Below are 26,369 nucleotides of genomic sequence, written 5' to 3' on the forward strand. Positions count from 1 at the left end.
TGATACCTTACTAAAAGCATTGTTTCTTGTCTCTTCAGATTCCACAGTTCAGAGGGCCGCAAACAGTAGGACCTCTTCCTTCTGCTGTTGGAGTCAGTATAGCTATAGATAAAATAACTGCTGCAGTTTCCAGTATGGAGGACTCTGTAAGTTTCGGTTCCCGTTTCATTCGTATTTCTGTCATTTCAGTAATCTGTATGTAGCCATAGATAGTCAAGAAATATTAAGAGGTTCAGATGTGTTTCAAAATAATTCCATACTAAAACAGACAGAAGCCTCAAGATATGGTGCATTTTCCTTTGCTTCTATCTATGTAGATTTTTTAACAAATTGGTAAAGTGAAATGTAGTACATGGCTTGTTTAATGGCATAAAAATTTCGTTTTTTAAATTTATTCAGTGATTAATAATCTGTGAAAGGGGAAAAGATATGTTTTCCCGTATGTAGAGTCATGTTCTTCCCCTTAAAAAAAAAAAATCATATTTTTGTCCCTAGCCCTTCTTTTTGTCATAAAATGGGCTTCTCTACATAAATGATAACAATTTCACTCAGCAGCAGAATGTGTATATTTTTAATCCTTCTTTGTGAAGAGGTACATTAACATTGCTAAATGGGGAGGAGATAAAGCCAGGTAACTCACTGATTTAGGCTTTGCAAGTGCTTTTTCTGTAACAGGGTCAGATTTGCTGAAGAGCTTAATTAAAAAAATGCTTAATAATGAACCATCTCCTAATCTCTGCCTAATTTGCATGAAAAGCAGCACAATAATGTATTTGTTCTCTAGTAATATCAACATGTTTACACCTGAAAACAAGCTCTAGTTGCTCATATTGCCCCTCTCACTTCTACTTTTCTTCCAGGTTACTATGGGCTCTTGTGATCTGTTGGTTGTGAGTGTTGGGCAGATGTCAATGACGAGAGCCATCAATATCATTCAAAAACTCTGGACTGCGGGAATTCCAGCTGATATCATGTATGACTGGTCCCAGGTAAAGAGTCTGTCTACATATTTGTTAGCTATATGTCAGTTTCATCAAGGCTGGTATTGCTAAAGCAGCCTCTTAGACGTTATTCATTTATAGAATCATAGTATTGAGCAGCTGGGTGCAATTCAGCTATCCTTAAATCAATGAAGATTATGTTTGCTTTTATAGTATTTTTCCTCTGTAGCTCTCATCACCTTTCACAATGTGAATAAGCATCATAATCTTTGTTTTAGAGCACAGACAGACTAGGTGATGTACCCATGGTCACTCACTGAGGGCATGATACAAAGCCCACTGAAGCCAGTGGAAAGACTCTTACTGAATTCATGGGGCTTTGGGTATGTCATGAGTCAGGGTCAACAGTGAGAGAAGAACCAAGTCTCCTGATTCCAAATCCAGTGCTATATTCACTGGGTTATGCTGTTTCCATGGGATGACATGTAGTGGAGATGGCTTTATTGAAAAGCACCCAAGATTCTGGAGATCCTGGACAAGTATTTGACATAAATCTTCCCCAAAAATGTATTTTACCAACCTACATCAACAATATAAAAACAAAAAGTATACTTTTACCCCCAAAAAATGGAACCGAGGGAGTCATTCATAGGAGGAAATGGAAAGGTTCTAAATATTGGGTCAATAGTGGCAATAATGAAAAACACCTTTTGCAGGAGCAGTTTTCATGTACTGTTTAGAAGTGGGAAGGGACGGGCTAACATGGCTGCGAGGCAGCATATTCTGCTCTCTAATGGCCACTACAGTGGCGTAACAAAGCTGTACTCCAGGGACTGCAGACGGTACCGTTTGATTACTGACCTAAAACATACAAGTGTCACCACAGCGTTAGTCATTAAGAATATCCAGTGCTGCAAGATTCCTGGAAATGCTATTTGTATTGAAGGGCTGACTTCTCATTCCCTTACAATGAGCCCAAACGAAACAGTAGGTGCCCAGCACAGATATATTATGGGACGATAAACAAAGTACTTACCCACCTCTGGACAGTCTGGTTCAGTTTATTTACATACATGCTAAATGGTGAATGTCAAAGGAAATGCCATGGAATTGCCCATTCAGAATGCCCCGCAGCATAGAGTTCTGAGTCACTTAGCTGCCTTGCTGACATTATGGTATTCTATTGCCTTAGTATTGGCAACAATTCCCCTACTTTTTCTCACTTTTTTCCTGCATCTGGCTATATGCTGTTGAAGTGCAGGTATAACTGGTGTTTAATACCCTTCAAGTCACTTGTTTTTTCCTGTGTGTACATTGGCCCTTTCTGGCCTCGAGGCTGTTCACAGATGGTAGTTGCAACCTCCTGATTGCACTTAACCTTGGACAGTTTTCTGCCTTGACATCTAATGCTGACAAACTTTTACGTCAGTACAGCAAGCATTGGCCCTGATTCTTCGCTGAGAACTGCACAGGTGGACACCCTGTGCAAAGCCCAGTTGAAGTCAGTGGAGCTCCACACAGGGACAGGGATCCATCCAGGCAAATCTCCGTGCAGGAGTGGGGCTAGTAATGAACGATACAAACACTGGAAGAAAAGCCCATTCTTGCTAATAGATGCAACGGAGACAAATATCCAGCTTCCACTTCTAATTCTTGGTGAAACACACTTTAGCGAGTTATAGGCTTTGAAACATGAAAATAAAGAAATTGACAAGGAGATTGTTCTTCCTGGACCAATGTACAAAGCTTTTCATTACTCAGAAGGTCAATACGTACAGTATATATGTATTTCCAGTCAACTTGAGATTTTGATTGTCTAAATTGCCGTTTTATACTCTACTCCACTTCTCTACTATTACTTTTTCTTGTTTTAGTCCCAAGAAGAACTGCAAGAGTATTGCAAATGTTCTGGGATCACATATGTGACTCTTGTCTCTGAGAAAGAAGGAAATCATGTAAAGGTAAAGGTGGGGTTGGGGAGAATTTTCGTAAATACTTCAGATTAATAATCTACTCTTCTATGTGTTTTTGTGGAGCTCATACAATATTTTCTGGGGAAAGTGCTCTATAATTCAATAGTTGGCATTTCAGCTCAATACAGTTTCAGAGTTAATAAGTAGTACAAAATTACTCTGAAGAATGGATAGTGGATGCACAGCAGACCCAGCTTTCTAGTTTTTTACCAGGCCCAGTCTCCCTCCTCTTTTATCTGGGGAGAAAAAAAGAATCTGGTAACTTAAATACAAATGTGGTAACTTAGACTGAGACTCATCTAAGCTGTATTTGTGTATTTTTTTAAAAGGTAGTGACCAAGTGTTACCACTACGTAATGGCTGTTTGGTGACATTATGCAATGAATTGGTGGTCTCTGACCTCTTCCAATTGGGCAGTTGTTTACATTACAAAACAAATACCAAGAAAATTGGCAGCCTTATTGGCAGCTAGCAAAATAGACAATGTTTAAATAGACATAGAACTATGACCCACAATTTCTATTTGTCTCTCCAGGTCAGGGTTAATGTGCAAAGGCATTATTGTAAGGAAGCTTGAATTGCCACTGTCTGTACTGTATCTCTTCTGTGCATAAACAGAGATTTTTGGTGCCCAAAGCTGTCACTGATTCTGGGCATTATCTTTGCTGCTACTTTTAATCATTTTCATAAAAAAACAGTGATCTGTTAAAATCATTTGCCCCTATATGGCATGATTGTATAACCTAACTATAGTGTATAACGGAAAGATACTTTTCACTTGCTTCAATTATTAATCTTCTTCTTATGCTAACTGTAAGAACAAGTTGATCTTGACAATTATTTGATCACAGAGTGATGTATCTAGGCATTAAAGATACAATGAAAAAAACGCATTTAATCTTTAAAACCTAGTGATGGTATTTTGTTACGTTAGAGCAGAAATACAAAGAGCATCTCAATATATTAAATGGCAGAGCGATTCTCTAGTTTAATTAGTCTTTTCATAATTAATAAAACAAAAACTGCGCAAATATGTGTAGGTTTAAATGCTAGAGAGTTACCTCTCTGCAAATTCAGTGAAAGGCAACCACATTCCAAATTAATCCTTTAATTTAAAACAGAGAGAGAGACCCCTGTGTTTAACGCAGTATTTCCCTCCGGACACCAGCCAGAGGTCATTATCCCATATTAACAAGTGAAAGCGGCCAAGCCTAAGCAGTGAAAATGCAAAAGAAATTATTATTAGTTATTTGGTTGCAGAAATCTAATCAACCAAGCCAGAGGGTTTAATTGGCCAGTGACCAGATGAACTGATTGAGACTGAGACTGTCTTATACCATCTGATAATTACATCTTTAATAGGTGATGAGCCTATTCAAACTTACTTTTCTTTATTTCCACGGTATATTTATGTAGATTTCCAGATTTAACAAACTCATTAAAATGTTAAATTACCATTTTGTAGGTGAAATCCTTCGAGAAGGAAAGGCAGACGGAGAAAAGGATTTTAGAGACTGAGCTAGTAGATCACCTGGCCCAGAAACTGAAGACTAAAGTCTGCGATGAAAGAAGTAACAGGTAGCTGCATAAATAGTGAACAGGAGTAGTCAAATTAAAGGTCTTTCAAAATAAGACTTCAGTTGAGGTTTCTATTACATTGATTTTTAATTAAAATTACCACTGAGAAAGATTTGCCAAATTCCTTTTTGAAAAAGAAGGAAAATAATGTGATAGTATGACTTCTGTTATGTCTTGAGATTTGCCGAAGGCAACTGAGAGTAACATTTTGAAGTATTCTTCCTACTGTTTTACAGATTTAGGGCCAGATTTTCAGCTGGGCTTCTATGTGAGCAAAATTGGTCAAACTTGCAACATGTGAGCATACCTGCCTAAACTTTGATATTACTTATTAATTGTATTGCAGTAGCACCTATGAGCCCCTTTCGTGGACCAGGGCCTTATTGTGCTAGATGCTGTACAAACAGAACAAAAGAGGTCCCTGCTCCAAAAAGCTTACAGTAAAATTCTTGCATTTATTAGAACCATTCAAGTATGCACATGGGCATGTGAAAGCAACAGTGCGGCCTGAATAATCAGGTCTTTACTTTTGTACTGTCACAGATGTACATGCAATAATCATCAAAAGATTGGCCGTCAGTATTATTCTTGAATAGCTTTGCAAAGCGTAGCTCTGTAATAGGAAACTTCCATACTGGGACTCATTTGAAGAAAAGTCCAGCTATGTGGGTGTTTTTTTAACAATTTGATTTGCAAGAAAAGCTCTTTCTTTTGCCTCCTGCTCATCTCCTCCTGCTTGATCAGGCCATGAAGTCCAACTATTTTTCCTGTTTGACATTCATTTATTGAAGTTAACATGACTTATGTTACTGAAGCAACTTTATATGACATAAATGCAAGATCCTATATAGGAGTAGCAAGGTAATGAAAAAGAAACCTGGTGTCTAAAATATTTCCCATTTACAATTAGTGAATGTAGCAAGGAAAGTTTTGCTGTTTACTATAATTGTTGAAGACAGTTCTTTTTAAATTAACAAGTTTAATTGTGTGTTGGCATTTCTTAACTAATCAAAAATACAGGATTTAATTTGCAAATATATGCTGAAAATCTCCATTACATTTTTTTCAGCTAATTGGAGTGAAAAGAATACAAAATACCTTTGCATGTGAAAGTTTGCTAACAGTAGCTTACATTACTGTACTGCTTTTACATTATGTGTCTATTTTTATAACTGTTTTTGTTTGCTTGCTTTTAGAGAAACTTCAGATACTCTCTCAGTACAGAATCTAAAAGGATCATTTGCTAATACTTCAGGTATATAATCGCTAATTCTAAAATTGACTTTTTGTGTATAGTAAACATTCTTTGAAATAAAGTAGTATATATTTTAATCACATTACAATAATTGCTATAAACAAACCACAAACGTCTTTCCTTACAACTTTTACCTGGCTAGAGTAATTTCTTTCTAATCTCAAATGCTGTGTCTAAAATTTGAAAAGTTTAAATTACATTTTCCTATAAAATGCAGAAGTCATTTTATAATAAACTTACAGGAAATTTGGCCCACCAGTCAAAATGTTCACAAGGCATGAAAGACTTCTTGCCACACTAAATAAACTAAAACTTTGTTTACAGTAGACATTTCTGATTCTGTAGCTGGAAGTGGCTATCTTGCTGCAAAGTGATGTGATTTATAATGCGGACAGTGCAGAAAACTAATGGAGACGACTCTCAACCAGGTTCCATCCTGTAAGAATCAGAAGATTTTGCAGGATGAGTCCCTTTAAGTTGCAGCCACAAAAATTGCATAATTGCTTCAATAGCACCCATCATAGTAGTAAATAAGTCTTGACCCATTAAGATTAGTGGGGGGTAGTTTTGTTTAAAACAGGATATAACATGCTTGTTTATGTGAAGAAAGAATACATTCTCAAACTGTTTGCATTTTAGGTTTATTTGAACCACATGGAACTTCTGTAGTGCCAAATGTGAGTGTTATAGCTCCTGAAAAATTGCCTGCCAGTGTCAGACGGCGTTATGAAACTCAGGTATATGTAGGTTTTTTTTTTTCTTTCAGTTTTGGTTTGAATTTTTTTTCTGGCCTGCATGTAGCTGTAATATCATGATCACAGGCTGCTTGTCCTGCAGGATCTGTGCCTTCTTTAGTCTGCAGCATGGACAGTGAATGAGGCAAAGGGTTACAAGAAGAGGAAAATTGATTTTTTTCATGGGTGTAAAGCATTGAAATGGGACCCAAGGAGACTAGTTCTTCGCTCTAACACAGACTTTCCACATGATTGGGGACAAGGCTATTATGAACATAAGAACGGTCATACTGGGTCATACTGGGTCAGACCAAAGGTCCATCAAGCCCAGTATCCTGTCTTCTGACAGTGGCCAATGGCAGATGCCCCAAAGGGAATGAACAGACAGGTTATCATCAAGTGATCCATGCTCTGTCACCCAATCCCAGCTTCTGGCAAACAGAGGCTAGGGGACACCATCCCTGCCCATCCTGGCAAATAGCCGTTGATGGACCTATCTTCCATGAATCTATCTAGCTCCGTTTTGAACCCCATTATAGTATTGGCTTTCACAACACCCTCTGGCAAGGAGTTCCAGAGGTTGACAGTGCATTGTGTGAAAAAAAACTTTCTTGTGTCTGTTTTAAACCTGCTACCTATTAATTTCATTTGGTGGCCCCTTGTTCTTGTATTATGAAAAGGAGTAAATAACACTTCCTTATTTTCTCTCTATATACCACTCATGATTTTATAGACCTTTATCATATCCCACCTTAGTCACCTCTTTTCCAAGCTGAATTTCCACATGATTGGGGACAAGGCTATTGAACATAAAACGAACGGCCACTGGGTCATACTGTCAGGACCCAAAGGTCCATCAAGCCCCCTCCTCCTGTCTCTGACAGTGTGGCCAATGATGATGCCCCAAAGGGAAAGACACAGACATCATATCATCATCCATCCATGCTCACATCCATCAGCTTCTGGCAAACAGGCAGGGGGGGACACCCATCTGCCCCATCCTGGCAATGAAGCCGGACCTCTCTCTCCATGAATCTATCTAGCCTCGTTTTGAACCCCCCTATTATATTATTGGCTCACCACACTCAACTCAGTTGAGAGAGGTTGACAGTGTATGTGTGTGAAAAAAAAAAACTGTCTTGTTTTAAACTTTTACCTGTTTATTTTTTTTTTTTTGCCTTGTATTATGTTTCCTATTGTATAATAAAGTATAAATAACACTCCTTATTTTCTCTCTATATACCATACACCTTTATCATATCTTTTTTTAGTCATAAAGTCCCAATCTTATTAATTTCTCCTCATATGGAAGCCGTTCTGTACCTCTAATCATTTTTGTTGCCCTTTTCTGAACCATTTCCAATTCCAATATATCTTTTTTGAGATGGGGCGACCATATCTGCATGCAGTATTCAAGGTGTGGGTGTACCATGGATTTATATAGAGGCAATATGATATTTTCTGTCTTATTTTCTGTCATAATGCATGTGTACAAGACAGCTCAGTGAAGATTCTATGTGGAACCTTAATTCTGGCATTTCCTGACTTTTGAGTGCTTAAGAAAATGTTAAGGTTACAAGTTAAACATATATCAGAGGGGTAGCCATGTTAGTCTGGATCTGTAAAAGCAGCAAAGAATCCTGTGGCACCTTATAGACTAACAGACGTTTTGCAGCATGAGCTTTCGTGGGTGAATACCCACTTCTTCGGATGCAAGTAGTGGAAATTTCCAGGGGCAGGTGTGTGTGTATATGTATATATATATATATATATATATATGCAAGCAAGAAGCAAGCTAGAGATAACGAGGTTAGTTCAATGAGGGAGGATGAGGCCCTGTTCTAGCAGTAGAGGTGTGAAAACCAAGAGAGGAGAAACTGGTTCTGTAGTTGGCAAACCATTCACAGTCTTTGTTTAATCCTGAGCTGATGGTGTCAAATTTGCAGATGAACTGGAGCTCAGCAGTTTCTCTTTGAAGTCTGGTCCTGAAGTTTTTTTGCTGTAGGATGGCCACCTTAAGATCTGCTATTGTGTGGCCAGGGAGGTTGAAGTGTTCTCCTACAGGTTTTTGTATATTGCCATTCCTAATATCTGATTTGTGTCTATTTATCCTTTTCCTTAGAGACTGTCCAGTTTGGCCAATGTACATAGCAGAGGGGCATTGCTGGCATATGATGGCGTATATTACATTGGTGGATGTGCAGGTGAATGAACCAGTGATGCTGTGGCTGATCTGGTTAGGTCCTGTGATGGTGTCGCTGGTGTAGATATGTGGGCAGAGTTGGCATCGAGGTTTGTTGCATGGATTGGTTCCTGAGCTAGAGTTACTATGGTGCGGTGTGCAGTTACTGGTGAGAATATGCTTCAGGTTGGCAGGTTGTCTGTGGGCGAGGACTGGCCTGCCACCCAAGGCCTGTGAAAGTGTGGGATCATTGTCCAGGATGGGTTGTAGATCCCTGATGATGCGTTGGAGGGGTTTTAGCTGGGGACTGTATGTGATGGCCAGTGGAGTCCTGTTGGTTTCTTTCTTGGGTTTGTCTTGCAGTAGGAGGCTTCTGGGTACACGTCTGGCTCTGTTGATCTGTTTCCTTATTTCCTAGTGCGGGTACTGTAGTTTTGAGAATGCTTGGTGGAGATTTTGTAGGTGTTGGTCTCTGTCTGAGGGGTTAGAGCAGATGTGGTTGTACCTCAGTGCTGTAGACAATGGATCGTGTGGTGTGTCCGGGATGGAAGCTGGAGGCATGAAGGTAGGCATAGTGGTCGGTAGGTTTTCGGTATAGGGTGGTGTTAATGTGACCATCACTTATTTGCACTGTGGTATCTAGAAAGTGGACCTCCCGTGTAGATTGGTCCAGGCTGAGGTTGATGGTGGGGTGGAAGCTGTTGAAATCTTGGTGGAATTTTTCATATTTTGTATTTAATGTGTACGCAGTGGACTCAAACATTTGCCCTCTATAGTTTAATATTTCATTATGGCCTCTCAAGCTAGGGGGTGCAAGCAAAAGTTTTCCAACATGATGCATACTAACAGTGCCCCGCTTTGCTTAAAACAAAATGTTTAGTGGTATAATGTTAGACCACTGTATGAAAGAGAAATGGAGTTTTCCTCACTTGGATGCTAACAATGTACCAAACGTAAGAAAAAAAGAACAGGCTCCAATCCAAAGAGGATAGAAAATTCAGGATGTACTGGCTTCCAAAATACTTGGATTGTATAATGGGATATAATTTTCCTTCCATATCAGCAAAACCCATTTTTTAATGTAAGAATGCAACAATTTTTATAGACTGCTGGATTCTCATCCTGCTCCAGAAAGGAGGCAGTAATGCAATGTAATGGGACTGAATGCACCAGTAGTTCAATATCCTATTGCCCAAAATGCAGCTATCTTCTCTGAAATGCAGAAGAGCTACAGTGTATTCCAGGACTGCCTTCTGTGATTCTACTGCCAATTTCTGATTAAAGTGGTGTCCTCTTATCTTTGTGAAAGGTGGCCTCCACTAGTGCCCAGGAACAGCATATCTTTGACTCTGTCTAGGGAAATTCATAATCATGTGTTAATTCTGCCTAACCTCATTAGTCCTAATATCATCTCTCCTAATTGGCAAAAATACTTCATGAGTGGGTATGAGCCCTCTGCTCATGCTCCTGATGTTAATGTAAGATGCCCGCATATTCCTAGTTAACAATTGACCATCTGGCATTACTGAGAATTAAATCTTATGTTTCCTAAAATAGAAAACAAAGGTTCCCAACATCAGTGTAACAGGAGAAATTTGTATGCAACTTTTAACCACTATTAATTTTAATATGCAGGTACAAACAAGACTCCAGACCTTCATTACTAATCTGCAGCAGAAAACAAGTGAGATTGAAATTTTAGCCGTAAGTCTGTTTTCTACAGCCTAAATGAAATGGCAAATGCTTGGTCATTAGAGTCTTTAATGTTAATGGCTAGCAAGGTAGCTGTCACCAGCTGTAATCTCAAATTTTAGAATTAGCAATTATAACCAAATTTAGAAATCTGTTGTAAAATAAAACCCACACAATGTTTAGCTAGTATAGTGTGAAAGCTTCCTGCTGTATGAATTGAGACTGTTGCATATAGTAAAATGTTTACATTTTAACTATTTGCACCTCTAACTCCTGTGTTGTGGTGGATTTAATAGTAATTTGTTGCTGCAGCGTATCACTATAAAGCATATTTAAATGTTACTTTCTGGGTTCCCTCTCAACACTTTCTGAAGAGGTTAAAAATAGTGCATCCTTCCTATGTGCCCTTTAGGAATAAGCATGTTTACCTTTTTTGAAATTAAGGGAAGACTTTCCATGTTCACAGATAAGCTCTGCCAACCATAAATTATCTTTGGAAATGCCTAAAATTCTGATGCAGTCCAAATGTGTTTGCAAAACTTCTTTATAAATTAGAGATTAAATTTTGAGATCTTCACATGGCCAGAATGATGCCAGGACTAGAACTGGAAAAATAAGTTACTTTTACTTGTTAAACTATATAACATTCGATTCCTTGACATTGACCACTTTGCCCTGCTATTTTTGCAGGTAGATCTGTCAAAAGAAACTCTAATACACTTCTTGTCACTAGAGGTAAGCAATGAGTTGTGTATATGTAATTTGGATTTAACAGTAGGTTTTCAAGGGTTTGAAGTTAATGGGGGTGAAATCCTGTCCTTATTGAAGTCAATGGTAAAATTCTCACCCAGTTTTGTTTTTTTTAAGAGTTTAAGAAAGGCTAAACAATTATGTACAGACACAAATGGTTTAGAACAAGCCTTGAAAAATCCATTTGGATTTTCCAAATGCACAAGTAGGAAACTTTCCCTCTTGAGTTGGTGGAGTCCTTAGCCAACAATTTTTGCAGAATTTCAGCTTTCATTTAACATAAAGAAAAGGTTTTTAGTCTTTGTTCATGAAGATATCGTGTTGAATGTGAACAGAGCAGTGTTGTCTTGAGCTCTGGCTGCTCCTGGCTTTCCCAGGCAGCAGCCATTGAAATTAACATGATTCTGATTAGTGTTATGGCTACTGCTCAGAACCCTGTGAGCTACAGTGCATAATGTGAGTTTTGTTCTGCTGCAGCATGGGAGTATACCGCAGCGAAGATGTGTGATGGAGTTCTTTGTGAGGGAGGATGACCCAAACAGCATAAGATGAGGAATTGAGTCAATAAGCAAAAACCTTATCCCCATTTCTCAATGCTGTTGGGAAGTTGAGCTGAGGATAAATTATGGTACTGTGGACAAGTCAGGAGACAGAAGCAGTGGGAGGGAAAGTGGTGGCTTTTATATCAGTTCAGAAGGGGAAAAGCCCATCCGTGGCAGAAGAGACCAAAGAATGATCTGGTGCATGTACATGTGAAAGAACAGGGGTGGGACAGGAGGATCACGTGTTTCTACAATGGTGATAACTCTGTAGAGTAAAAGTGGGCCACTCCAGCCTTCACAGCATGATGCTGCTGTCCTACTGTAGGAGGGGAGAAGCTGATCACCAGCAGCCTCCTTACAAAGATCTCTGCTGTAACAGAGTCAAGTTGTACATGCAGTTTTGTGCATTTTGTTTCAAGAAGCTAGTTCTTTGGCAGGTTAAGAAATAGAGTATTACTATTCAGAAAAGTGAACCCTCCCCTCAGTGACACTGTTTTTTCATTCATAATGAAATGTAATATATATGAAAATTCCTCTTGTCCTTTTTTCCTTACAGTATGATGGAGATGAACAAGCCTTTTACACGACTGTAAAACAACTGATGTCACGATTACCAAAGCAGAGATACCTACAAGCCGTTTGTGATGAAATTTACAATATCAAAATAGAAAAGAGGTAAATATATTTGTTACACTACTGTAGGTGCTGCAACAATTGAGCTGTTCCACACATTTTAACTGTGGTAAATAAGCTGCTGTAAATTTTCTGTAGAAAAAAAGCAAAGAATGCACCCTCTTAAGGTGAACACACCTGACTGGTCCTCTTGTCCCCATTTTTATAGTCTTAAGGTTAACATTATAGTCTTAACATTCATCTAAACACCACAAAAAGAACAGGAGTACTTGTGGCACCTTAGAGACTAACACATTTATTTGAGCATAAGCTTTTGTGGGTCTGATGAAGTGGGCTTTAGCCCACGAAAGCTTATGCTCAGATAAATGTGTTAGTCTCCAAGGTGCCACAAGTACTTCTAATTCTTTTTGCTGATACAGACTAGCATAGCTACCACTCTGAAACCTAAACACCAGAGTTTATATAAGTATGTAACTGAGCTGTGGGACATGTAAATTCTTGACAGGGAGAGGTTAGTTGACATTTAATCATCACATTTTCCTCTCTGGGTAATTTACACATTTGGCTTTTGGCAGCATAACTAGTAACAGATTTAGACAGATGTGGGTTCTGATAGCTGGGAATCTTTGTTCTCCTATGTCAACTGTGCAGAATTTCCTTTCTGACATAAAGACTTGGACTTCAGGACTATTCAGTATCCATGGCTCCCACTGATTTTGGTGGAAGCTGCAGATATTTGGCATAGGTGAAAAGGTTAAGGACCTTTTAAACAAACTCTTTCCATTGATATATAGTAAAGTGCATCATAAAATACCCTCAGCATAAATGCAGAAAAAAAATGTGTAGAAGAAAATAATTTAGAACTCAAAATTCCTGGTTTAACTTTTCATTGACCATTTCATTCTCTTAAAAATTGAATATTTCAAAGTTAAATATTAACTTTCTGTGCATTTTGTTGCGAGCCGCTCTTCCCTCTCCAACATGAGCAGTACTCAGTTAACTTTGGTGAGCCATTCAATGAGACTAGAATTTGGCTTTCTAATAATAGTGCCTTTCAGTACGGGAGATATCAAACACTTTAGAAAACAATGACACCATCCCTAATCATGCATTAACAGCACAGACAAATTCCAGTATTCCTCAACAGCTTGTAAAGCTCTGAATACTAAAACCCAATGACTGCACTCTCTCCTTTAGTAGGAGACTTCAGAGGATCTTCTGTTAACTTTTTTTAGTTGTTTAGATAACATTTCCACACTCAACCTCTACTTTATATGAGGAGAAAAAACTAAATTTGAAACAGAACCTTCTCAGAAAAGAAAGGTAAGTATATTAAAATTGAGTGTAGAGGTGCTCCCAACTTGATTGTTTGTCACTTAGCTGCTATTGAAAGCCAATAAAATAGTGTTTAAGCTACTGTAAAGTGAGAAGTTTTATCAATCCTTACCTGGCCCTTTTAAGTTCAGGTGTTTTTGCAACACACACGCACTAACCCTTTCACAAATAGTCAGCAGGTTTCCAGTATTCCACTTCTTTGAAGTGTTGACATTCCATTAAATTATATGCTACCTGTCCCCAGTGATGGTGCATGTTGTTCTACGTAAATTAGATAGCCCCTTGCATGGTCAAAATTAAATCTCTCTCCCCTTCTGCCTAAGTGGAAGAAAATTTAATTCCCTGTTCTAGAATTCAAAGCCTTAGTCATCTGGAAACATTAAAGGATGGAGATCATTTTTATTTAGGATAGCAAAAAGAGGTATAATGAGGAAAGGGTTGAAATTAGGAGTAAAAATTTAGGCTAAATTTTAGGAAAAACTTTGACAGTGATGTCTGTTCAGGGAAATTGTAGCAATACCATTACTTGGATCCTGTTAAAATAAGTGGACATAACACAAGAAAAATTAATTAGAACAATCCTGCATTTACAGCAGGATTGACTGATGTACAATAAGATCTTTCCTATCTCTACGGGTCTTAGAGATAAATTATGGCCTCTGAATTCTCCTGTCTCTAGACATTACTATTTTTGGAGTGTTTAGAATGATCACCGACTTACTCTGTTCTCTTGGAGGTAAATTCTAACACTGTCCTTTTTCCTCTACAGAATTCCTGTGCTTATCCTGTACTCTTATCGAGATGACTGCTACAAAATTCTGTTTTAGTTCTAAATTCTGTTGGTGGGATGCTTAAATAGCATGTGACTACCAAAAGATACATAATCTGGAACCATTAATTAAATAATGTGAAATAATTGTTGTACATTCATTATGACTTTTGATATAGGAATATATATACACTTCATGAAATTTCAGTAAGCTGTGATATAAAGAGACTTGGGCAATTACTGCCTTTATTTTTTTAGTGTGTAGTAGCCAGCTTCATACTTTGCATTTTTATATGTAAAATGTATTAAAAGCGTCATAAAAAAGTTCAAAATAAATGTTAAATGGTCATGTTTCTTAATGCACAGTCAGATTACTGAAAGACATTGTACCTTACACTTCTAAACTTCTTTCATGTAATAGTATTTGCTTGCACAATATCAGTGTTAAGCAAGAAAAATGAAACTGACTCAGTAAAAGAACTGCAGAGCTGTTCCAGAATGTCTAACTTACAGCTGCCTTACTACATCAGTTAATGCTGCAGCCTACTGAATAGTACTATAACTAAATTTATTTTTTTAAAAGCTAGTTTAAGTAAATAGCCAGTGTTTTTCAAATATGTATGGCATTAATCATCAGTATATGGGATAAAAAACCCCATGAATGTTCTTAAAATAAGGGGTCTTACAATCCCCTTATATAACATTCACTTCCTTTGTAAGCCAGCTGCAGATGGTGGAGGAGCAAGAATCAGTAGGAATGAATTTTACAACACTAATATAAAACAGGTTTGCTTTGAAAATAAATACCACTGTGTCCCAACAGCTTAAGCAATAAAATCAGGGGAGAGAGGAAGTGCGTTTTAGGAATGATTTTTAAAAGTAAAAGGTATAAGTGGACTTAAGATGCCCCAGCAACCTTAACTTAACCCCAACCCCCACCCATCTAGAGGGGAGTTTTCTGATGGTTAGACCCACCATTTCCACTCTGCTCTCATTGCTCGTCCTTTATATGGCTGCAGTGACAGCCTCTTCTCTCAGTTCTGAGATCTGGCTGCAGGAAGGACCAATTTCAGGGAAAGTCTTGGCACAGAGCACACTCAGTACAGATAGCAGCATACTTAAGGAATTTTGCTAACATGCCTCTAAGCATGTCCAGTGGTGATTGTTAGAGGCTTATAACTAGGGCTATCAGTTAACTCAGGCAATTAAATGAAAAAATGAATCAATTAATTGGAGTTTTAATTGCACTGATAAACAATAAAATACCAGTTGAAATGTATTGAATATTGTGGCTTTTTTCTACATTTTCAAATATATTTCAATTACAACACAAATATAAAGTGAGTACTGTAGACCTTGTATTCTATATACATATGCACTGAACAATAGTATTTTTCAATTCACCTAATACAAGTACTGTAGTACAATCTCCTTATCGTGAAAGTTGAACTTACAAATGTAGAATTGGGAAGAAAAAACTAAGTTCAACTTTCACGATAAGGAGATTGTACTACAGTACTTGTATTAGGTGAATTGAAAAATACTATGTTTTTACAGTGCAAATATTTGTAATAAACAAATATAAAGTGAGCACCATACACTTTGTATTCTGTGTTGTAAGTGAAATTAATATATTTGAAAAAGTAGAAAACATCCAAAAATATTTAAATAAATGCTTTTCTATTATTAACAGCACAATTAGTCACTTGACAGCCCTACTATAACACAATCAAGGATGGGTGAAATTTCTCCAGGACAACTTAAGACACCTCTCTGATCCCCACCACCTGCAAAGCTTTAAGTCCTTACTCCCCACTATGGAAGTGCTAAAACTATTCCACTGAGAAATTAAGAATCTTTCCTAAACCACAGTTTCAGAAACAGCTAAACTGTGTTAGCTGTAACTTTCCGCACCAAAAAAAACCCGACAGCCCAAGCAGAACCCCAACATGGAAAATTCAAGCCCAAAAGGTTAGCAATGTTAAGTAAGAACAGGATCTTAGGATAGAAAGGTTTAGGCAATCCTAACTTCTTCGACTGTAAGCTCTTTGGGGCAGAGACTGTATTCTTAGTTTGCATTGTGCCTACCAGACCTTGATCCTGTTCCACAACTGGGGCTCCTAAGTGGTATGATAATATAGACATTCATCCCAGTCCCCCTTATAATTAAGGGTACAACTTTATTTACAGGATTGCTTAATTTTGTCTTTTGTGGGGGGGGGTTCTGCCACCCTAAAGTCCAGCAGCTTTCCCCATTCTGAGTTTCATTGACCCTAGCACAAGTACAGCATTTGGTTTGACTACATAGGTATACAGTGCCTTCCTTTAAGCTGCTTATGGTATGCCATCTTAGTCCTGTACTCAAGTGAACTTTCCAGTGCTGCAGTCTCTGCCCCTTTATTACATAGCTAGACTTAGTATGACCCTCCTATGACCTTCAGCAAAGAGTGACCAGAGGAATTACCTTCCACTTACTCCAGGGGAGAGGCCACTAGTTTTTTAGAACAGAAATTATAGACAGCTCAGACTGTTACAAGAAAATTCCATACCTATTTATACAAGTACAAAAGATCACTATGTATGTGCAGAAGGAGGGGTTCTCATGCCTGTATCACTACTTGTAAGTAGTACAAGACCTGTGTGACTGGCTGCTTGGATCCCCACTGCAAACATGGACTAGCGTATGATCAGACTAAAGACCAATACAATTACAGTAGTCATTTCAACCAAATGCACTTCTGATTGTTTAATAGGAACAAGCAAATATTACCGTTTCACAACAAAGCATCGAGATACTATATTTACAATTTTCAGAGTGGTAGCAATATAACCATTCAAAGTAAGAAGCACCAAATCCCTGAACACATTCATAAGAATGAGACTTTTACTGAAACAGTCATTGCAATTGTAACATGAAGTTCTAGGACTTGCTTCTTTTGGCCATGACCTCTTAACCTCCAACCACTTCTAGAAGCTAAAATAGAAAAAAGTCAACTTTCCCACTAATTCTCAACTTCCCTAGGTCTTATCTACAGAATTAGGCTTTCATTCACTACTTAAGATCTACTCTTACTTTGCCTTTGTGACTACCCACTGCATCCCCCAAAACAGTTTACAGACTATCCTGTGTAACAAAACATGGCCGCTGAGAGTGAAGAGGTTTCAGTCTAATCTTGTGAATATTCCTGCCAAATAACAATCTACAGAAACTACCTTTTATTTTCATTTTATTTAAGTGAAGGTATTGTTCACATCTCAGTATTCTACCGCCAAAAGAAAGTGTTGACTTAGGAAAAAATGGACTTTGAAGGCTAGAATGCAAATCTTGCAGTAATGGAAAGACGTTATGTTCCATCACTGGGTTGCTTTACTTTTCTTATTTTTGCTTTTCTTGTCTTTCTTCTTCAGGCCATCCATGTTAGCTCTCAACAGGTTGGAATAGGCCTGCAATCATGAAATAAGCATCTTTAAGATAGACCAAATACTCAGAGGCAGTGCACTGGAGTAAAAAATAAAAGTTATACAAAATCTCCATTTTAGATAACCTATATTTCCACACAGCTCCTTTTTACAGAATGTTCAAACTCATCAGGAAACCACTCTTTTCTTCCTCACAAGGACACAAGAGTTAAATAAGATGCTTTGGAGAATGTCATGCAAATGAAGAGACCATATACGTACCAAGATATGGAAGCATGTGTCCTATAACTTAAATATTTAACCAACCCACCCATTGAGAGATGTGAAAGAGCTAGGAGAATGATTTGTAGCTTTCCATGGCTTATCTTAAATTATCGAATATTCCTCTTTACTATACAGAAGAACAAAAAAGAAGAAAAGAGAAAACATAGGAAACTTACCATCTGGAATTTGTTTACTTCCTTTGAGCTTACCTGTGAAAAGCAAATTCGGATGTTAAGCATAAAATACAGGAAACATTTTATCCTAGGACTAAAAATTTCAATAGACGTTTGCCTGTCAGTTAAACACCAGGTCCCACCTAGCAGCACTTATGTCTGACCAAGTGATCACATTCAATCTCATGAAGAGTTGGCATCAAAATAGGTTCAGAGACCACATGTGGAGGGGTAACAGGAAAGTACTCTTGATAACAGATCTAGTTTTTTGGAGGACTATTCCCCCTCCTACCACCACCAATTTAAGTCACCTCTCAGTAAAAGGGTAGCATTTCCTCTACAAATCTACAAACTTCAAACAGTGAACAATCCTCAGTGTAAAGTCCCAAGCCAATTACATCTGCTTATTCTAGGGTGACCAGATGTCCCGATTTTAGGGTCTTTTTCTTACATAGGCTCATATTACCCACTGTCCCGATTTTTCATGTTTGCTGTCTGGTCACCCTAGATTATTCCAGTGCCTTCCACTTCTGTCTATATTACAGACTAAATTATCCTGGCTAGTTTTTCAACATAATATACTCTCTTCAGATTCCTTTTCATTCATTTGTGACATTCATTCAAGTTCTCCCACAGCACATTCAAACTCTCTCAGGAACACTGAGCCCCATATCTCCAGCATCCAAATGCCCATGCTATTGTCATATGCCCAAGCTGTGACTGCTCTCAGACCTGACACTGATGGTTTATTCACCACATGTAAAAATTCCAGATAATGCTACATGAGCTAAAGTTGGCCTTCAGCCTGAATGATGCAGGCAATTATTTCAGGAACAAACGAGTTTGCACTCTCTGACCCAGATTTGCTACCTACCACTGTGCTAATCTTTTTCTTCCCATCCGTTGCTCTCAGAAGACATTTATTGTCCGCTGGCTCAAAACCTTCCACATGGCCCTTACGTGGAATGGGTTTTGTTCGACCATCATCTGTATTGAAAACACAAGGCATGTCGTAATCTGTTTATCCAGATTTTATGAAAACAGATAAATTTTTCCAAAATCTCAGTGCATCAAGAGGATGCCAACCACCACCACCACCAACAACCTGTATACCACTTGCTTGTAAAAGCAATTTGGAATCCAAGTCACCATATCAAAGATTTTTCTGCACAGGTTATATACCCTGAAGCTATGCAGCATATGCCGCCCCTCAGGAACGGGTAGTGAGCTATTTTGCTGGCCCAGTTCTCCTCTCTACAGCATTTATAAATCTGAGAAATAAAATTTCCATAATATCTCTTTTAAAAAGTTCCAATGACAGCTGTTCAATATTTCATTGCAATGTTTAAATTTCAAGCAGTGCATCACTAACAATTTAAAAGTGAAATGACTTGACTTTTCTTTGCCTAAGCTGAGAGAAATGCAAAAAGTATACAAAGAGCATAAATCGCTAAAACTGGATTTTTTTAAATTCTCATTTAATGATAACGGTATTAGGAACAGGAGAACTTGGATTAAAGGAACACTGTCCGTTTAAATCAAATATAAAGGCATTGATACTTACATTTTTTCAGTGTTATATAAACACTTCCTGAGGTTCTGCATTTTTGAAAAAGCCTTGTTAGTTCTGTCAAGAACTGTAAATGAAAGACGAGACCCATCTCTGGTTAAGACTGGAAGGGGGGGTCAATAGACAGGAAAGTTTTCTGCTAGGTGGCAAATACTGCCACTCTCAATGTAATTAACGACAGATGTCTCATTAAAGTAGCATTCTTACAACACAATGCGTCCCAGCAATTTATACACAGAATTTGCATGGATTAAACCAGTGTAGGTGTTGTATGAAGAAATATTTATACAGCTTCCTTCACCCAAAAGACACAGGGAGCTAAGCTATTTAAAGTAGCCCTGTTGGGAACACAGTCTTTATCAACAACGTTTTGTAAAATCTAGAAGTTAGTAGCATCCGTATTAGCATTACTGTGCTATTTGATAAAAGTTTAGTTTTAAAATCCGAGGGAGACACTTCAGCTCGATGTAGACGCTTTCTTGAGCGTTTGCACATCGAGCAGAACCGCAATTTGCTGGCATGAGAGAACCTGAAAGTCAGGCCGCCCCCACTGTTGTCACTGGTCCCTGCTGGGCGCAACGCCCGGGGAAAACCAGCCCCGCAGATGGTGAAAGCGGCACTAAGGGCCGGGCCGCAGCTTCCAAGCAACCGCTGCCTGCAGCCAGCCCGACTGGCCCCAGCCGCTGCCCCGGGCTCTTAGGCGAGGCCCGGAGCCCTGCCGGCCCTGGGGCTTATCGGCAGGGCAGGGCAGGGGAGCCCGTGCCCCGGGGAGCGTGTCCAGCGGCCACTGAGCTGAGCGGCGCGGCCCGGCCCGGCGGGGACCCGCATATGCCGCACGGGAGCGGCTCGGCTCGGCTGGCCAGGGGCCGAAGGGGCGCCCGGCAGCCCCCCCCTCCAGGGGCCCATGGAGCGGGATGGGCCCGGGGCAGCCCCGGGGACGGCGGCCCGGCCCGGCCCGCACCTGCTCGCTCTCTAGCAGCACCATCGCGCCGCCCCACCGACCCGCCGCCGCCTGCCCCGGAACCGGAAGAGCCGCTCCGAGCGCGCGGCCATGGAGCGCGGGGCGGGGCCGCTGCTCCCTGCTGCCCCCCGGGGCGCAGCCTGAGGGCGGGAGAGCGCCTGGGGGCCTGTGCTACGGGTCCCGCCTGAGTCTGTCCCGGGGCGCTGCAGCCTCGGCCCCGGGCGTCTCCCTGTCAGCCCGGCTGGGGTCCTGGGGAGCCGCCGGGTGCGCCCCCTCCGGCCCTGCCCCCTTTGAGCTGTCTCGGGCCGGGGGGCGCTGCGGGGGCAGGGCTGCTCCGCTGGCCCCTTTATCTGCAGGCAGCGTCCTGGTATCCGCCCAGCAGTGCCATGCCTCAGGCAGCTGGTCCTGCGGTTACCAACCCTCCAGGCTTGGACTGGAGTCTCCTGGAATTAAAGATTGCTAGACTGTCATGTGATGAAATCTCCAGGAATACAGCCAATGGAAACTGGCAACTCTACAATGCCAGATGCTTCAGAGAAGGGTGCAGGAAATAAGCAGTTGAGCGGGGTGGGCAAACTTTTTGGGAATGGAAATTGCATGGCAGGCCATGAATGCTCACAAAATTGGGGTTGGGGTGTAGAAGGGGGTGGGGGCTCTGGCTGGGGGTGCAGGCTCTGGGGTGGTGCCAGAAATGACGCATTCAGGATGCTGGGGTGGGGGTAAGGGCTATGTCAGGAAGTGACAGCTCTGGAGCTGGGGGATTTGGGGTGTAGGAGGGTACTCCAGGCTGGGCCAAGGGGTTCAGAGGGCAGGAGAGGGATCAGGGCTGGGGCAGAGAGTGAGGGTAGGGGGGGGTTCTGGCTCAAGGTGCAGGCTCTGGGGTGGGACCAGAAATGAGTTTGGGGTGCAGGGGGTTTGAGAGCTCCAGCTGGGGGTGCAGGCTCTGAGCTGGGGGTGCAGATTTGGGGTGTAGAAGGGTGCTCCAGGCTGGGACCAGGGCCGGCTCCAGACCCCAGCGCGCCAAGCAGGCGCATGGGGTGGCATTGTCCCGGCAGGGCGGCATTTGGCTCCGGCGGACCTTCCGTAGTCATGCCTGCGGGAGGTCCACCGGAGCCCCGGGACGAGCGGACCTGCCGCAGGCATGACTGCGGAGGGTCCCCTCTTCCCGCGGCTCCGCTTGAGCTCCCTCAGGCATGACTGCGGCGGGTGTGCTGGTCCTGCGGCTCCGACGGAGCTCCCGCAGGCATGCCTGCGGATGCTCCATCGGAGCTGTGGAACCAACGCACCCGCTGCAGACACTTCTGCCCCGGCCGCGGGACCGGGGAAGGGCGGTGAGCGCGCCGCCCTGCTTGGGGCGGCGTAATTTCTAGAGCCACCCCTGGCTGGGACCAAGGGATTTGGAGGCCAGGAGGGGGATCAGGACTGGGGCAGTGGATTGCGGCACAGGAGGGGCTGGGGCTCCAGGAGGCACTTACCTCAAGCAGCAGCTTGTCCTTCCTCCAGGTCCTATGCAGAGGCGCAGCCAGGAAGCTCTGTGCACTGCCCTGTCCACAGGCACTGCCCCTGCAGCTCCCATTGGGGGCTGCGCTTGGGGTGGGGGCAGAATGTAGAGCCCCCTTGCTGCCACTAAACGTAGGAGCTGGAGGGGGTACATGCCACTGCTTCCGGGAGCAGCGCAGAGCCGTGGCACGCACGCACAGACGGAGCAGCCACAGACCCCACTCCCCAGCTGGAGCACAGGAGCAGGACAAGCCCCACACCCTGCTCCCCAGTGGAAGCTCGAGGGCCGGATTAAATCGGCTGGTGGGCCAGATGTGGCCGGTGGGCTGTAGTTTGCCCACCCTTGAGTTATGTCATAACCTCTTCCTACCTGAAAGTTTCTAAGCCCTATAAAGTGGAGGTGGGTTGTATCCTGAAGCATAAAGGATTGTATCCTTCTCACATTTTTTGATAAGCTTTACTAAAGTAAGTGGAGAGTCTCAGCATCCACATAAACGTCCAGGGAGTTTAGCTTTCTAACACTCCTCTGATGTAGGGAACCATTATTATTCCCATTTGACAAATGTGGAAGTTGAGGCACAGAGGAGATGAGGGATTTGGCTAGCATCACTCAGCAAGTCTGTGGTGAGCTGGGAATTGAACATAGATCTCCTGATTCCCCGTCCAGAACTCATGGTTTGAATTGGGAAGACAAAGGGGGACATGGACGACTCTTATGGTCGGGAGGAGAACACATTCAGAATGATTACATGAGTCAAGTGTAACTAATGAAGTGCTATGTGAGTTTGCAAACCTCCTGAAACAAAAGCTTTGAGAAGTGTGAACTGCCCCACTTCATTTCCATGAGATGTTTACTCAGAGCCCAATAATGATAATATAAATGTCAGCATTGTTAACTATTTTACTGCTGATGAAAACATGTAAGAAAGGAAAGGGATGACCATGTTACAAAGGTTTGCATAATGTATTGTGAGTGAGTGACCTCATTGGCACCACAAGTGGATGGTGAATGCACAAGTTATCCCAACTTATTTTTTTCTCCAGTGAAGGGAGCTAAGCCAAGCCCAAGGAGCCTAGCAGAAGGCTTGGGTGCATTTTTGCACTGAAGGGCAGTTCAGACTGGAGCCCAGTAGATCAAGTGTGCTCATACTTACAATATGAGGGGATCAGGGCCAATAATGAATAACGATGGTGGCATCTCATTCTGGCTTCTCAAGTGAGGAGAACTTGATTTATTCAGGAACTTGAAGAACACCACTTATCTTTTTCATTTCCAATTGTAATCCTCTCTGAACCTTACCCACAATGCTGTTTTTCCTAACCCTGCTCTCCACTGATCCCACTGCCAGCACCCATTTCCCTTTCCACTCTGAACTCTCCATATAAATGTTTAATCAAAAAGAGCTTCTGAATGGACAGACCAGTACATAAGACATTCATATTAGAGAGTCTAGGTAGGTGAGCTAATATCTTGGACCAACTTCTGTTGGTGAAAGAGAAGTTTTCAAGCTACCTTGTCCCTGTAATATCCTGGGACCAACACAGCTACAACAACAACCAACCATTCATATGTTTATTACTCTCTTTGCAGGACAATACTATGGTGTTACTTATAAAAACTATTCATAAAGTGTGTCCACAAGGGAATTACCAAAAGTAGTCTATACGGATGATGGGTCATGAACAAGAACTTATTCCCTGTTCCAATTATATTGAAGTAAATTTGCCAAGTTCATAGAAGAATCATAGAAGATTAGGATTGGAAGACACTTCAGGAGGTCATCTAATCAAACCCCCTGCTCAAAGAAGGACCAACCCCAACTAAATCATCCCAGCCAGGGCTTCATCAAGCCAGGCCCCAAAAACCTCCAAGGATGGAGACCCTACCACCTCCCCAGGCAACCCACTCCAGTCCTCCACCACCCTCCCAGTGAAACAGTTCCTCCGAACATCCAATCCAGACTTCCCCCGCTGCAACCCGAGACCACCGCTCTGCCACCACTGAGAACGGTCCAGCTCCATCCTCCCGGGAACTCCCCCTCAGGTAGCCAAAGGCTGCCACCAGATCCCCCCTCATTCTTCTCTTCTGCACACCAAACAAGCCGAGTTCCCGCAGCCTCCCACCACAAGCCACGTGCCCCAGCTAATGCTAATTGCCACTAAAGGACATAAAATCCTGCCTGATATGACACTTTCTCTGAAGTGCTATGGAAAGGATTTTGGGTTATGTCTGAGAATGACTGGTTATAGTTTCAGGGAATGACAAATTAACTTCAGAATATGAAAAGGGTAAGACTCTTAGCCTTGTACAATAAATGGCTAAGTGAAAACAAAGTGTATTAGGGTGGAGAGAAAGGGCACTTTCCATCCATAATACTTGTAGTTGTTGACCAAGGTCAAAATTCTGAAGAGTGGAAATTTCCTGTCAGTCCTACATTGGTTCAGCTATAATTGTAGGGTTCTCTGCAGGAAGTGAAATTTGATCTAGTGCTTTTTCATATTTCTAAGAAAGCTCAGAAACTGACAAACTTTGTCTTTTGGTCTTCACGGGCCTGACAATGGGTATTGAAAAAATAATTCTTCACCAATGCGTGGGGGGAAAAAAGAAGCAGCATGCCAAATATTTTAGCTCAGTAGATGGATAAACCTCTGAGTGTACAGTCCCACACCCAGAGATGAAGTTTCCTCTAGGGTCAGCACCTAATTTGTTAATGGTAAAATGATCCAAGCTGTTCTCATGAGAAAAAAAATTACACAACAACAACGCCTTAGAGTTATAGGTAGGGTCCTACTAAATTCATGGCCATGAAAAACACGTCACAGACTCTGAAATCTGGTCTCCCTCCCCGCCCATGTGAAATCTGGTCCTTTGTGTGTTTTTGCCTTATACTATACAGATTTCACAGGGGAGACCAGCGTTTCTCAAATTGGGGATCCTGACCCAATAGGAAGTTGCAGGAGGGGTCACAAGGTTATTTGGGTGAGGGGGGGGCTTGCAGTATTGCCTCCCTTACTTCTGCGCTGCCTTCAGAGCTGGGCGGCCAGTGTGTGGCGGTTGCTGACCGAGGTCCCAGCTCTTCAGGCAGCAGCCTGGAAATAAGGGTGGCAATACCATACCATACCACCCTTACTTCTGCACTGCTGCTGGCGGTGGCTCTGCCTTCAGAGCTGGGCTCCAGACCAGCAGCCACCACTCTCCAGCTGCATAGTTCTGAAGGCAGCACTGCCGCCAGCAGCAGCACAGAAGTAAGAGTAGCAAGCAGTACCAGAAACACCCGGCCCCCACGTACAATAGCCTTTTGACCCCTCCCCCCCCCCAACTCCTTTCTGGGTCAGGCCCCCTACAATTACAACATTGTGAAATATCAGGTTTAAATAGCTGAAACCATGAAATTTACTATTTTTAAAATTCTGACTGAAATTGACCAAAATGGAATGTGAATTTGGTAAAGACCTAGTTATAGGTCAATAAATATTGAAGAATTGATCTTTTTCAGCACCTAATAGCAGTTGCAGTATGTCTGCAGATTGCCTACGAGGCAGTAGAGGGTGCTATGACTACACAGACAAACTAAGATCAACAGTGTGGGCCTGAAGTACAAGTAAAAAAATATAGGAGAGACACAAGAGATCACAGCAGTGGCAAGGCTCAGATGAAATCTACCACATTATATGATTCACTCGTTTATGCTGCTGGTTTCAAGGTAATTCAACCGCTCTTTCACGGATTTCTGATGTTGAAGGGTCCCCCGTCCCAGTCTCTTTTCAACTGTTATATTTACCAGAAGGAAAAAATATTTTCTAAGTCTTCTGAGTACAGGTTTTCTAATGGGACATCAACATCATAATCATTAGCAGTAGTAGTAGCACTGGCCAAAGCCCCACTGTGTTATCATCATCATCATGGCAAATTCCAAAGGGATGTAGCCTCCGAGTGCCACCCGGATTGATCTCTAGCTAGGTCTTTAAAGCAATCTAGCTGGATGTTCAGTCTACATCTGGCATTTGCAATCTTACAGCATTACCAAAGCTTTTGGTGACCATGCGATCACTGACTGCATAGCAGCATGCCTTAGTAAACTGAACACACTTCATAT

At 41.5% G+C, this 26,369-nt stretch overlaps 2 protein-coding genes across 3 annotated transcripts in view; one reads left to right on the top strand and one right to left on the bottom strand.

The window, feature by feature from the left end:
* The window catches only part of EIF2AK4 (eukaryotic translation initiation factor 2 alpha kinase 4), a 67,332-nt gene extending 52,516 nt beyond the window's left edge, over positions 1 to 14,816 (top strand). The window contains exons 31-40 of one of the 2 annotated variants that reach the window (XM_039536294.1): positions 39 to 146; positions 861 to 989; positions 2,816 to 2,902; positions 4,380 to 4,492; positions 5,689 to 5,747; positions 6,387 to 6,484; positions 10,299 to 10,367; positions 11,046 to 11,090; positions 12,204 to 12,322; positions 14,385 to 14,816. In XM_039536294.1, the coding sequence (XP_039392228.1) occupies positions 39 to 146; positions 861 to 989; positions 2,816 to 2,902; positions 4,380 to 4,492; positions 5,689 to 5,747; positions 6,387 to 6,484; positions 10,299 to 10,367; positions 11,046 to 11,090; positions 12,204 to 12,322; positions 14,385 to 14,442 (885 nt within the window). In that variant the 3' untranslated portion in view covers positions 14,443 to 14,816. The remainder of the gene's footprint in view (positions 1 to 38; positions 147 to 860; positions 990 to 2,815; positions 2,903 to 4,379; positions 4,493 to 5,688; positions 5,748 to 6,386; positions 6,485 to 10,298; positions 10,368 to 11,045; positions 11,091 to 12,203; positions 12,323 to 14,384) is intronic. The other variant, XM_039536295.1, reaches the window with a different exon arrangement.
* Positions 14,817 to 17,108: 2,292 nt separating this feature from the next.
* SRP14 (signal recognition particle 14) lies at positions 17,109 to 21,115 on the bottom strand. Its single transcript, XM_039533298.1, has 5 exons — positions 20,773 to 21,115; positions 19,806 to 19,878; positions 19,116 to 19,228; positions 18,245 to 18,277; positions 17,109 to 17,828 (listed from the first exon to the last, which is right to left on the bottom strand). Exons 1-5 carry the CDS (start codon positions 20,794 to 20,796, stop codon positions 17,739 to 17,741), a joined length of 333 nt encoding a protein of 110 aa, XP_039389232.1. The 5' UTR covers positions 20,797 to 21,115; the 3' UTR covers positions 17,109 to 17,738.
* Between the last annotated feature and the right edge of the window lie 5,254 nt (positions 21,116 to 26,369).

The sequence above is a fragment of the Mauremys reevesii genome, linkage group 4 (genome assembly GCF_016161935.1).
Source record: "Mauremys reevesii isolate NIE-2019 linkage group 4, ASM1616193v1, whole genome shotgun sequence".
Taxonomy (NCBI): domain Eukaryota; kingdom Metazoa; phylum Chordata; order Testudines; family Geoemydidae; genus Mauremys; species Mauremys reevesii.